Source organism: Myxine glutinosa, chromosome 3 (assembly GCF_964187855.1).
Source record: "Myxine glutinosa chromosome 3, kmMyxGlut1.1, whole genome shotgun sequence".
Taxonomy (NCBI): Eukaryota; Metazoa; Chordata; class Myxini; order Myxiniformes; family Myxinidae; genus Myxine; species Myxine glutinosa.
The window spans coordinates 191,169,417-191,184,336 of record NC_136263.1 but is presented as its reverse complement, the minus strand read 5'-3'; the positions used below and the strand labels follow the sequence as shown (position 1 = coordinate 191,184,336).

Here is a 14,920-nt window from a genome sequence, read left to right as displayed (position 1 = left end):
AGTGAGGATCCTACCAGGTTTAACGGTATTAATCGACGGACATTGGACGTCCGTAGTTGCTTGCCAGCCCGACAGGCGGTGGACTTGTCCATGGCGCGGTGGCCTGCAGGGTCGGAATTCGGGAGAAATCCAAGACGTCCACTTCGTGGTAAACCCCGAACCCTGATTCTGCAACAATACTTTGTCTGCCTTTTACAGACTTGGCATTTAATATGGAATTTTTTTTTTGTGGGGGTGAACTTACTTTTCAAGATGACATAGAACCAAAAGTTCATTGGAATTATGTTGAAATTATTCTAGATTTTGTTAATGTGACCTTTAAAAGAAACAAAAACCACATTTGATATTTTGAAGTAAATAAATTGATCCTTGAAAGTTATGTAAACTGATAGCGAACTCAATTCACGGACAGTACTGTGTTAAACTTCTGTACGTTTTCCAGAAGTATCTCTTTATTTTGCACATTAGCCAATTTTTTTTTCAACAAAAACAAAAGTTAAATTATGACTGGGATTACGGACAGTAAATTTACAGTTCAGTACTTCGTGTAACCCCCACGAGCCTTCAGGAGAGCACGTACATGTCGAGGCATGCGGTTCACGAGATTTGCCAAGGTTTGGACAGGAATCGCTTGCCATGCAGTGAAAATAGCCTGCTGCAATTCACGCACAGAGCGGCTGCTGGTCCAAGTTGTCGATTTGACGCGTTAATTCTGCCCACAAGTTCTCTATCGGATTCATATCCGGGGACATGGCAGGCCACTCCATATGCTCGACACCACGGTCAGCAAGAAAGTGTTGGATCATGCGAGCACGATGAGGCCGTGCATTGTCATCTTGGAAGACAAAGTTTCCTCGAAAGACTGCACGAGCAAATGGAAGCAATGTTTCTTCCAGAATGGCCTTGTACTTGAACTGGTTCAGGTTTCCATTCAGAACAACCAGGTCAGTTTTGCCCCCTGCAAGAATAGCAGCCCAAACGGTCACCCCACCACCTCCAGCTTGGACTCTTGGCACAATACAATCTTCGTTGTAGGCTTCATGCACTTGTCTGCGCACTCGGTTGCGGCCATCTTGACGATAGACCAGAAATCTAGACTCGTCACTGAAGGTCACGTGATTCCAGTGTCCTGACTGCCATTGACGGTGCTCTCTGGCCCACTGCAATCGACGCTGGCGGTGTTGTCTGGTCAGGCGTGGCTTTCTCAGGGGATGCCTGGCACAAGAAATGCCAGGAACCAGTCGTTGGTTGACTGGCCTTCTGGATACAGGCACATTTGTCAGTTGCTGCCACTCAGCCCGAAGCCGATTAGCTGACTTGGTACGGCCATTGCAGACTAACCGGAGCAGCTGGCGATCATCTCTCCTTGTGGTTCTGCGGGGACGTCCTGGCCTCGGTATAGGAGGAGGGACACCCCTCTGAGCATTTCGTTTCAGGATCTTTGACACCTGACCTTGAGTGATGCCATACTGCCGAGCAATAGCACGCTGTTTCATGCCAGAATTTCGTAAAGCCACCACTCCATGACAAACAGCATTGTCGAGTTGACGGACCAACTCCAGAGGAAGCGGCAATAACTTTTGTAGACGTGCAGCAGTTGTTTTCCACTAATACAGAACGCAACAACCCTTGTATACACGATTGTGAAGCCAATCGTCAAATGTACCTGTCCTTATATTTTGTCACGCCACCTGTGATATTATCCTGTTATTGACCTCTTGCTGCGAAAGACAATCAGTGACATGGTTCTTTTAACAAATAAATCACCGAAGCGTAAAAGAAACTCACCAGATTGATATACTGACTTCAGAAAGTAAACCCAAGTCAAGAAAAAAAAATATTCCATATTTAATGCCAAGTCTGTATGTCTATCAGGGATATGTTCTGTAAAAATTTAGCCGTAAAATCTACAAATTTCAGCTTTGACTATTGAGGAGTTATACTTTAGAACTAGCCATGTCTGTCAGTATGTCTTATACAGTACAATTGATGGGTAAATATATAACCACCTTTAGAGGCCATTTTTCCCCGCGAAGCGGGGGTTGGCCTTTTTCGGGAACCGTGGTTGTTGTTGTTTTTTGGTCCCCTTTTTGAAGCAATGTTTTACGGCCGGATGCCCTTCCTGACGCCAACCCTTTTTGCCGCCTTTAACGACAACCAGGGAATTACCAGTGAACTGGTACTCAATTAGCCGACCTCAGAAGGATGACAGGCTGAGTCAACCCCCCTGGCGTTAATTCAGCGATCAACCGGGATTCGAACCCAGGATCGTAGGATCCTAAGCTGGCACCCTAGCCGCTAGCCCAACACCAATTGATGGGTGAAGAGTAAAAACTGACAACAGAATGTTTGACGTCATTTCTTTAATACAATGAACACTTCAATTTGCATCTCGTGGTTGGATATCGGATATGCAGGAAGGATGAATGAATGATGAAAAGAGACATTGTGGGTTAACGTTCTGGCACAGCACATTCCTTCGAGTAAAGCCTTTTCGTACAGTGTGAGCAGATTTTGTGGTGATATCGAATCTAATTGTGGTTGTATATAGTCTGTTGGACTACTAAGTTTAAAGAGACAGTAGTCCTGTGTATTCAAGTTTCATGTTTTTCAGAACGTGTCTTTGTTGCGGAAGTGAATGTGAACATCAGGGATGTGTTCCATTGCCAATCAGCTATCGCTTGCCAAGCCAGCCGTTCCTTATCAACCATTTTGTTGGAGTGCTTAAACAACTTGGGGAGCGCTATACAAGCTGATTGGTATTGGAACACACCCCAGGTATCAGTGAAGACTTTCTTTTCTTTTTTTTACAGGAAATAAGGCTCGTAGTGGAGCCGCCACACAGACATGGATATAAAAAAGAATACACGAGACACACCACAAGACTGTCAGATGAGATAAACACAGCCAATGAGCTTGAGGGAAGTGTCGTCACTTCCTGGGGCACTCTGGGTGCCAGTGACGCCACAACAATGGCGCCACCTTTCTTACCGCACTCAGCGGGGCATTTCCGAAGGAGGACTTTCCTCATCCCCTTGGGTGCCAACCTAAGGGGATTATCCATGCTCTTATCCTTTTAAATACTTAACATCAAGCAAGGAAGCAGCACTTTTGGTATGACTCGGCTGGAATTTGAACCGCCGATCTCTCAGACTCGGTGCGGACGGATGCGGACGGACGGTCCACGTTTTCCTGGTGCAGATTGTGGAATCTGGATGCAAGCTGAACGTGCTAGATCTCTTCTCAGTCTCTGTTCTTTGGCCCTTCGATTTTGGAACCACACCTGTCGAGATGAAATGTGAAGACAAATGTTATGTTGTTAAATGCGTATTACCCAGCGATTTGCCTTTTTGGCGGCGAAAGTTGATCAATTATCCACAAAACTAATATACACAAAAAGTATCACACACACACACACATCCATTTACGGTATTAGATAATATTATCAAGATAATTCATGAACTAATAATTGCCCAAAGTCCTATCTCCAGAGTCTGCACCCAGCAACAGTAACAAACCTGAACCACACGCATTTCCAGTCCAGTTTCGAATGCCAGTCGCTCCCGAACATGGCGAGTCGGCTTAACCGATACTCTATATGCATCTTTCAATATCCCAAGCTGTCTTGCTGAAATAGTTGTACGAGGTCGTTTCATTGTAGAGGCCTCATTCTGTAGTCCTGTACACATCCAGCACACGTCACAGTGCTTAGGCATGGAACAAGGATCTCAGTGACAGGTGTTTAAGTTTCACAAAGTAAATACCTCCAGTAGTTTATGAAAATTCTTACTCCTGGTGTTAACATTTTGATCCCATCAAGTCTAGGTTGTCTGGGCATACTGTCATAGCAGGTCTTACTCTTCTTTAGTATGCAGCACAACGTTGCGGAGTAGAATCATTGGCTGAGTATGAGGCTGTACCACTGATGCAGTGTCATCGGTAGGTTAGGACAGGAATTTGGAATTCGTTCATGGTGCCAGTGATAGCTCGCCTACTCTTTGCAAAGGACACCATGGTGTCTTTAAGGTCCACAGACTACAATGCGGGCAGAGAGGAAAATGCCGAGATGGGAAAAATAAATAAAATAAATAAATTCAAATCTTGATGTAATCAAACAAAACTTGCACATACACACCTTCAGGGTACCCTCATCAATCCGTGAAAATTTCAGCTTCCTTGGGCAATTAAATGTGGTGATTGAAGAAAAAAAAACACTCCTAGAGCGACACTTGGCAAAAGAGAACAAAGTAGAATGGCCCTCAGTAGAGCATCCTTTTGACCTCAAATATAATTGGTGGTTGAATTCAGTGACCTGACATGCAAATAGTCGCCAAATTTTAAGTTAATCAGATGAAAATTGACAATTTTAGAAATTTGGCCCATGTTGACCTATTAGCCTATGTTGACCTCAAATGTAATTGGTGGTTGAATTCAGTTAGCTGATATGCAAATAGTCTCCAAATTTTAAGTTAATCAGATGAAAATTGACAATTTTAGAAATTTGGCCTATGTTGACCTATTAGCCTATGTTGACCTTAAATATAATTGGTGGCTGAATTCAGTTAGCTGATATGAAAATCCTATTCAAATTTCAAGTCAATCGGATGAAAAGTGAGGTTTTTAGAAATTTGAAAAAACGTGGTCAACCCTCGGCCTATGTTGACCTTGTGACCTATTTTGACCTCAAAAATAGTTGGTGGTTGAATTTAGTTAGCTGATATGAAAATCCTATTCAAATTTCAAGTCAATCCTTTTGACCTTTTAACCTAAAAATGAAATAGGATTTTGTCGGAACACCAACCCAACCATTTGGTGAAGTTTCGTGAAGATCGGTTTAAAATTGTGACCTGTAGGCAAGTATAAGTGAGCGGACAGACAAACACACAAACCGGAGTGATCAACATACTTATCCAAAAACTTTTTTTTTTGCCAAGTAACAACTCATAATCACCATGTAGCTGTGTTTGGTAATCAGGCTGGCAGAGTAGTCGCCCATGTTGTAGAAGGAAGAAGCGGTCACCGGTAACGAGAGTATGGTGGCAGCTGGAACAGCGGAAGCACTGAAGGTGGTAGACATATTGTTGAGCATATTGTAGTTCCTCGTCAGCTGACACAAATTGCCGGCATGCTGTGCACTTGTGACCGAATCGCCTATTAGGAGAAGAGGAAGTGAATTACACATCATGGTTGGAAGACATGGATAACTGCAGTGTGGACGTTTTTTTTTTTTTTTTACATCAATTGGATTAATAATTGAAATATTGTATTTGTGATGTTGACCTTCTGCATGTGATAATAATCTGGTGCAGGAAATTTGGGGGAAATCGAATTAGGGGTGGGAAACGTCTAAAGAATAAACAAACAAGAAAACGTTATGCAGCGCACGATACTTGCCAAATCCACCCCTCCCCCAAAAAAGAGTTGTCATGGATACATCAAATTCATTTGATTAAGATTAAAATTGATGATCTTAGTCAAAGCTCGGGTCAATCGGATTAAAATTGATTATTTTTCAGATGAAAATTGATGCTATTAGAAGTTTGACCTAGAGTTGACCTTTGACCTTTTGACCCTCAAAATAGTAGGTTTCCCAATTCAATGAGGCTCTATGCAATTGCTGTTTAATTTTCAAGTCAATCGGATGAGATAGAGAGAGAGAGAATTGAATTTGCAACACCATTTATTTCACAAAAACACACCAGGTCAAGTTACATTTTTACAGGAGAGAAAAAAATAGAAAAAAAACAACAGTTCTTAATGTTACTATTAAAAAGAAAAGTCCAAATACGATTCATTCACAACACATAAGGCTTCATTAATACACCACTTGCACTCAAAGAGTTTGACATTTTCATTCGCCACATAATAATCAAACTCTAACCTTATTCTTGCAGACACCAGCCCTTTAAACATAGGAACAACATCAAATCCATGCCCATTATCAATTTTAATTTTCCTTGATTTATATATTGAATATTTTGCTACAGCAGCTAAGAAGTTTAGGAGAACACCAGAGTCCTTGCAGGAGGGTCTGAAAGATACACCAAAAATAAAAGAGTGTGAAGTAAAAGGAAAAGACAACTGATCAAAAAGGTGTGTGAGAATCGAGAAAAGAGGTATTAGTCTTTCGCATTTCACATAGGCATGAAAGAGATCCTCCTTCTGTACACAGAAGGGGCATGCTACTGGCACTGAGCTGTCAAGGTGATGAACAAAGGTGTTCGTAGGGAGAGCCCAATGTGCTAGTCTCCACTGGATATCTGCGAGGAACCCGTAAATAGGTAGTTTGTACATATTAGGCCACAGTGGCATGGCAGGAGACCCTGGCCCTAACCTTTCTGACCACAAGGCCACTCGCACCACTCCGGAGAAGGGTGATGCTTGGTTTTCTCGAAGGAGCTTGTGAATACCCGCCTTTGTTACCAAATGAAAATGAGATACAAGTTCACCATTCGACTGGAGAGCTGGGAGCACCTTAATTTCAGGGAAAGACAGCCGAAAATCCTCGACATTGTTTATACCTTCCCAGCCAATATTTAACTCCTTAAACTTCCTCTTGACGATGCGTATAATTTGGCTGACAATACGCACGGATCTTAAACCAAGAATGGTCGCCACCCTGCCAGCAGACATCCATTTTGTCCCAGATGTATCCCTCAGGTCACAAACTTTGCCAATTCCTCCTTGAGTAAATTTCCTAATCAAAGTCGGACTATGAGGAATGCATGGAAAAAACCCATTATAGAAAATAGGCTCTTGGATAAACATCCGGAAACTATAAGCCTCAAGGCAACGATGAACCCCAAAACCTTTCCAAACTCTCAGCAAACCCTGATAAAAAGTTGGGATTAAAACTAAGCTGACACGGTCAAGGTTCACCAGGAACAAGTGCCTATCATAACACAGGCCTCCCGCTTGTTGCAACAAGAAAAACGCAAATGAGCGCCAGGGCAGCTCTTCAACATACAACAGACGTTGCACAGACTGTAGGCGAAAAGCCATTAGCCGGGTGGACACATCCACAATTCCATGTCCACCCTCCTTCCGAGGATGGTACAGTATTTGCGGCCGAAGCCAGTGGTATCCATTCCAAAAGAAATTAACCAAAACCCGCTGGATGGCTGGTATCAACTCCTTGGGTGGCTGCAAGGCAATTCGTTTATGCCATAATCTTGCTGCTATCAAGTTATTTATAACAAGAGTGCGGCCTTTATAAGAAAGAGATCGCAGCAGTCCTTCCCATCGTTTCAACCGGTGTGTAATTTGTTCAATCATTCCTTCCCAGTTCTTCATTTCTACTTCCTGGTTGCCGAGATAGACACCAAGATATTTGACCCCATCTGTTTTCCACTCTAAATTATGTGGGAGTGACGGTGGCAGTGTTAAAGAAAGGTTATCTGAACCGCACCATAAGGCTACACTCTTGCCCCAATTTACTTCGGCGGAAGAGGCCGCAGAGTAGTCTATAAAGCAACGCTGCACCACAGCAACACTACTTGGGCCGTTAATCAGAACACATACATCATCAGCATAAGCTGTGACCACAAATCTTGAACCAAAAACGGCTCCCACATCCTGAGTTATTCGCTGCCTGATGGATGCTAAGAGTGGTTCAAGGGCAATTATATACAGAAGTCCAGAAAGGGGACAACCTTGACGGATACCCCGACGGAAAGGAAAAGGGGGACATAAACTGTTGTTTACTTTCATCATGCAGAAGGTGTTAGTGTATAACAGCTTAACATAGGAAATGAAAGTTTCGCCAAAACCCATCCGCTCCAGAACAGAAAACAAATATGTATGATCAACACGATCAAAAGCCTTTGTTTGATCAAGAAACAACAACCCAAAACTGGCACGCAAGTACTTATTACAAGAAATAATATCCCTTATCAGAAAAATATTGTCATAAATTGACCTTTCTGGTACACAGTAGGTCTGGTCAGGGTGCACAATAGAGCTGATCACAGTTCCCAAATGGTTTGCTAAAACCTTCGACAAAAGCTTGTAATCCGCACACAGCAATGAGACAGGCCGCCAGTTCTCGACTAGTTGAGTGTCCCCAGCCTTTGGCAACAGGCACATGACTGCTCTTCTGCAGGACAGGGGAAGCTCTCCAACATGAAGGCATTCATCAAATACCTCAAGCAGGTCAGGTCCCACAAGTTTCCAAAAAGTCTTATAGAACTCTCCAGGCAAACCATCAATCCCAGAGGCTTTACCATCCTTCAAGCTCCGCATAGCAGTTTCAAGTTCAGCAGCCGAAACTGACATGTTCAATGTGCATTGCTGGTCTTCCTCAAGTCTTGGAAGCCCAGTAGTCAGCTCCTGCAAGGTCTCATTACTTATGCTCTGGGGGGAGTACAAGTTTGTATAAAAACCCTTCAAAACAGACTTAATCTCCTGTTGGGAGGTCACTATTGACCCATTAGCAGCACGTAGCCCGTGAATCTGTTGTGATTTTTTGACAGAGTTCTTCAAACCAAACAAGGCCTTATTTGGCATATCAAATGTTAAATAACTCATTCTCATGCGTACCAGGGTGCCCATTGCTCGCTGCCGTACCAGTTCAGTCAACATTGCCTTTTTAGTCCATAGCAGCCGGTCACCTGTAGTGTCTTTCCCAGCCGTATTAATGTTTTCCTCCAGGGCTGCAATTTCAGCCTTTAATGAATCAATCGAGAGATTTTTCAATTTAGTGGCATAAAGACTATATTGTTGACAGAACGATTTGACCTGACCCATCGCGAGGTCCCACCACAGTCGGAGGTTAGCATGCTCAAATTTGGAGGACCGAATTCTTTCCCACACGGCTCGAAAAGCCTCTTTGAATCTCATATCATTCAGCAGGTGGGTATTAAGTGACCAATACGCACTACCACCTGAGGCCAGAGGCAAATTAAAACCCATTGAAACCAGGTAATGGTCTGTGAAACCAGTTGGGAGTATCTGTGTTGTGGCCATCACATTTAGCATTGGCTTATTCACGTAGAATCTGTCTAGCCTTGCCATTGATATCCTCCCATCATGGCATCTGCACCACGTATAGCACCGTGAAGTTGGGTGTTGCAACCTCCAAACATCTTTCAAATGCTGATTTTTGATGATGTTCTCCAAAATCCTCGTAGAAGCCGGATGGGGTTCATGACCGGTCCTGTCTACGGCAGGATTGATAGTGCAATTGAAATCACCAGCAATACAGATGAAAGCGGTTGTATCCAGTCCTTTTACAAAGTCATGCAGAGTGGAAAAGAACACTCTTCTTTCCATGGGCTCACTCGGTGCATACACGTTCACAATGATGATCCTTTGCGTGTTGCAATAGAAATCCACCGCTATCAGATGTCCCTTATAAATTTCCTTAAAGACAATCTTCGGAGCAGGGATTCTATCACTCAAGGCGATGGCAACACTAGCTTTGGGTGTGGTAAAACCACTCAGCCACCACTGCCCTCGATAAAGTTTTCCCCATTCAGCAACCAGGGTGTTCGTAGCATGAGTCTCCTGTATCAGGATGATGTCGGCTTTCACCCTCTCCATCGCCTGAATTGTCTGAATTTTTCGTAAGGGGGTACAACCCCCATTGATATTCAGGGATGCGATACATATCTCTCACAATGCCATTTACAAAGGTAACTCACCCTCCGCCTGCAATTCCTTATTCGCCTTTGTGACCGCTTTCCGAAGACGCTGAAATTGGGCCTCCGAGATTTCCATTGGGTCATTTCTTTGCAGGAGGGGTCTTGCAGCCCTGATGAAAGTTTTCACATCGGGAAAATGGTCTTTGATCACAACGTAGCGTTGCCTAAACGTCTCGTTTAGGAAACTGATGACGTTTTCCTTTGTTGCTTCCATCTGTTCTTCTCCCTGATGATCATTCACAGACACAAGGCTTTGAGCTTCCTCATCCAGCTCCCTAACCACATCAACGTTGAAACTCCTTTGTTGTGTGTCAGGAGCAGGCACACCTTCTGTGTCATCACCACTGCAGTCTTCTTGTTGCATCACCAGGGGCACATCTGTGCCACCACTGCTGCCTATTATAGGTCTGCTTGGACCATCATCCTTGGTCGTTTCAACCAGATGTGGGCAACAACCGTTGTCACTCAGGACCAGGGACTGCTCGTTGTCACAAGGGACAATGGTCCCATCATCACAACCAATACTGGTGCATTGATTTTCTTCAACAAGAGCAACGGGTGAAGTCCTACTCTCCTCTGTTTCGTCACCACCCTGCCCAGCTTGCCGAGAATCATCAGGATAGTCTGAGATACTGTTTGTTTGTACGAGTATCACTTTGCTACCTTTGTCTTCCACCTCGGCGCTCAAAAAGGTACGTTTTAGGTTCCTCTTAGCCTCGGTGCCTTTCATCAATGCCTCCTCAAAAACCATATTATCTTGAGGTTGCAGCCTCTTGTCCACATCGACTGGGTGCTCCCCTGCTGCACTAACCTCAGCAACACCGCCACCACTTGCCACACCCTGGTCTTCTGGTGTGGATCTCTGTACCCCACCAGGCTCATGAACGGGGGGCACTGCATCAGTCACAGGGGGGGCCGACCCAGCTGCTGTAGCGTACGTCTTCTTGGTGTTTGGGCAATACTGCTTAGTGTGTCCGTGTGCTCCACATCCATAGCAGATCAAGGTCTCGGTCGCCATGAAGATTCTATATTCATGTTCGCCGACTTTAAAGGTGTGGGAGGTGCTCAACTGCTTCGCTGCGTCTTTTAAAACAACAAAACAAAAACGTCTAAATGATTGTACGTGCTTCAACCTGCCGTTTCCCGTACGTGGAGGAACCCTAATGATTCGAGAGACGACAGTGCCAAACTCACCTAGCTTGTGTAGGATTTCCTCGTTACCTAGAAAAGGCGGAACATTGCTCATAATGACTTTAACTGCCGGCGTGTCCATCGACGACACAGGAACAAACAGATCGTCTCCCAAGGTCAAACCGTTCTGCACAACAATATCGGCCAGACTTATTTGCGAAACAAAAACCACAATTTTGTGATTCATACGGGACGCGGCACGAATGTTACTCACGTCGATCAAATCCCCAATCGCGAGCAAAATGTCATCCATTTCAACTCCCTCCGGCGGGACAAGGCACAGCCCGCGCTTACGCGATAAACCCTCATCGGTAACACGATCGGCAGGCCTTTGGCTACTCCTATTAGCCATATCGTCAAAGGAGAAATGAAGTGAAAGCAAATAGATATTTGTATAATCCTAAAAAAAACAATGGAAAAAAATATATATTAAATAACTAAAAACGAAAGCACGGTTTAAACCACGTTAGGAAAAAACATGGTTTAAACAAACCTCACCGTGCTGGCTCTCCCTCTCTCTGTCTCGAAGGAGGGGAAAAATAGGGACAGGTGGTAACGAAGCAGGAAGGGAGGAAAAAGGTCAACAGACACGACAAAAGGAAAAAAAAACAAAGGAAAGGGAAAGGTAAAAAGGGAGGTGGGGAGAGGACGAAAACAACACGAGCCAGGAGCTACAACACACAAACACGAGCACACGCCATCTTGCCACACCCAACAACAGACGGCCAGCAGGGGGTGAGAGAGAGAGAGAGACTTGACTTTTGTGTCCTTTTATTATAAACAATGTAAAGCCATTTCACAAGCAGTTGTAAAAAAACACATTTCACAAAGCAGTTGTAAAAAAAACACAGCAACCAGTTTAAAGAAATTGCATAAGGATCATGAAGACACCACAAAAAGAGCAAAGGGGTATTTAAAAGAAAACCAGCAAATATACAAAAATATATATTTTACAAACCAAAGGGGAAGACACAAACAAAACCACAACCAATTTTAAAGGAAATGCTCACGCAAGAGCTATAAATACATCAAGAGCAAATTAAGTGAAAACCTAAGAGAGAGAGAGAGAAATGTATTCAAGGACACAGGAAGAAACATATATGCAAGCAATCAGTTCCAAAGAAAAAAAGTCAAATCAATCAGGAATTATAAAGTAATTACCACTTTTGAATCATCGACTGAGCACAGAACATTGCCAATACACCACTTTCTCTCAAAAAGTTGGACGTTTCCATTACTGACAAAGAAATCAAATTCTAGCTTGAGTCGTGTTGAGACAAACCCTTTAAAAATAGAAATAGCATCAGAGCCATAGCCGTTATCTATTTTAATTTTCCGAGATTTATATATCGCATATTTTGCAACAGCAACCAAAAAGTTGAGAAGAACACCCACATCTCTACATGTGGGCCTGAAAGACACACCAAATATAAACATATGCATATTGAAAGGGAAGGACAATTGGTGAAAAAGATATTCAAGGAACAAGAAAAGCGATGTCAGTCTACGACACTGTACATAAGCATGAAACAAATCCTCCTTCTGGTCACAGAAAGGACAAGTTTCCGGCAGTGAGCTGTTAATACGGTGGACAAAAATATTGGAGGGAAGCGCCCAGTGTGCTAACCTCCATTGTATGTCCGCTAACACACCATGTATTGGTAAGGTGTACATGTGAGGCCAAAGGGGGGTAGAAGGAGACCCCAACCCTAACCGCTCTGACCACAAAGCTACTCGTGTTCTCCCAGAGAGGGGTACATTCTTATTTTGTCGAGAGAGATCACGGATTCCAATCTTAGTTACAAGATGAAAAGGGGGGGGTATGTTCAATCTCCGGCTGAAGAGAAGACGAAAGGAGCACTTTGATTTCAGGGAAACCTAACCGAAAGTCCTCAATGTTACCAACACCTTCCCAGCCGATGTTTAGCTGTCTAAATTTTCTAATGACTATACGTACAACTTGGTCTACAAGTCGGACAGACCGAGATCCAACTGAGGTTGCCACCAAACCAGCAGGTTTCCACTTAACTCCAGATGAATCTCTCAGATCACATACTTTGTTAATCCCTCCTTGGATACATTTTTTAATCAGGGCATGGCTATGAGGGATACCAGGAAAAAAATTATTGAAGAAAAGGGGTTCTTGAAGGAACATTCGACAATTATAGCCCTCAAGGAAGCGGTGGACGTCAAACCTTTTCCAAGTGTCCAATAAACTCTGATAGAATCTCGGAAGAGAGGCAAAATTTATATGCTCGAGGTCTATCAAAAGAAGCTGCCGATCATATCTCAGTCTACCAGCCTGTTGTAACAGAAAAAATGCAAAGGGCCGCCAGGGCAGCTGTTCAGCGAACAGTAGTCTCTGCAGAGACTGCAGCCGAAAGGCCACAACCCGACCAGAGATATCAACAATGCCCTGGCCACCTTCCTTCCGGGGGTAGTACAATATCTCAGGCCTCAGCCAATGGTAGCCACTCCAAAAGAAGTTTACTAGCATTCGCTGAGTAGCCATAATTAGTTGGTTTGATGGCTGTAAAGCAATAATTCTGTGCCATAATTTTGTTGCAACCAGATTGTTTATGACAAGGGTATGGCCTCGATAGGAGATGGACCTCAGCAGACCTTCCCATGCTTTCAATCTGTGCATAATTTGCTCCAACACTCCTTCCCAATTTTTCATTTCTGTTTCACGATTACCGATATGCACTCCAAGATATTTAACCCCGTCCGTTCTCCAGACCAGGTTGTGTGGGAGTGAGGGTGGTGATACACAAGAGAGATTGCCTTTGCCACACCATAATGCTGTACTTTTATTCCAATTGATCCCACCGGAAGAGGCTGCAGAGAAATCTCGCATACAACGTTGTAAAGCAGAGACATCATTGGAGCTTCTAATCAAAACACAGACATCATCAGCATAAGCCGTCTGCACAAATTCTGCTCCTTCTATGCTTCTCATTCCCTGAGGTATTTGCTGTCTAATAGACCGAAGGAGTGGTTCAAGGGCGACTATATATAAAAGCCCAGAGAGGGGGCAACCTTGGCGAATACCCCGTTGGAAAGGAAAGGGAGAGCATAACCTATTGTTGATCTTCATCATACATTGAGTATTAGTATACAGGAGTTTCACATAAGAGGTGAAAGTTTCACCAAACCCCATTCCTTTCAGGACAGAAAAAAGGTACTTGTGGTCAACACGATCGAAGGCCTTAGTTTGATCAAGAAACAGCAACCCAAAATCGTCACGCAGGAACTTATTGCATGAAATAATATCTCTTACCAAAAAAATATTATCATAAATAGATTTTCCAGGCACACAGTAGGTCTGGTCCGGGTGTATAACTGAACTGATCACAGTCTTCATACGATTAGCAAGTACTTTAGAGAAAATCTTGGGTGGGAGATGGGTGGGAGAGAGAGAGAGAGAGAGAGAGAGAGAGAGAGAGATGGGGAGAGAGAGAGAGATGGGGAGAGAGAGAGAGATGGGGAGAGAGAGAGAGATGGGGAGAGAGAGAGAGAGATGGGGAGAGAGAGAGAGAGGTGGGGAGAGAGAGAGAGAGAGAGAGGTGGGGAGAGAGAGAGAGGGGTGGGGAGAGAGAGAGCGGTGGGGAGACAAAGATGGGTGGGAGAGAGAGGGGAGAGACAGAGAGGGGTGGGGGAATGACAGAGAGAGGTTGGGGAGACAGAGAGGGGTGGAGAAGAGAGGGGAGAGACAGAGAGGGGTGGGGCAGACAGGGAGGGGTGCGGGAGACAGAGAGATAAGGGTGGGGAGATAGAGATGGGTGGGGGAGAGACATAGAGATAGAGGGATAAGGGTGGGAGAGAGAGGGGGAGAGACAGACAGGGGTGGGGGTGGGAAACAAGAGGATGGTGAGGGGGGAGAGCCGGAGGGAGCAGGAGTGGAGGGTAGAGTAGGAGGGAGCAGGAGGGGAGGGTGAGGGGTATAACATACCCCCAGCCTGTGTTCCACAGGCACCATTGTTAACAAATGAGAACAGAAATGTTGTTAACAACGGGAAGAAAGGGGGAAGAGATTGTGAACTTAATGTCCCATCGTTATTTACTTTCAACATTATTCTTAACGAATT

The 14,920-nt window shown here is 44.2% G+C and overlaps 1 protein-coding gene across 1 annotated transcript in view; it reads right to left on the bottom strand.

Moving 5' to 3' along the window:
* Positions 1-2,351: 2,351 nt before the first annotated feature.
* Positions 2,352-14,920, bottom strand: part of LOC137422938 (LIM/homeobox protein Lhx4-like) — a 30,556-nt gene continuing 17,987 nt past the window's right edge. Inside the window, exons 4-6 of the mRNA XM_068109614.2 lie at positions 4,952-5,151; positions 3,519-3,679; positions 2,352-3,283 (exon numbers count right to left, since the gene is read on the bottom strand). Coding sequence (XP_067965715.1) covers positions 3,149-3,283; positions 3,519-3,679; positions 4,952-5,151 — 496 coding nt within the window. The 3' untranslated portion in view covers positions 2,352-3,148. The remainder of the gene's footprint in view (positions 3,284-3,518; positions 3,680-4,951; positions 5,152-14,920) is intronic.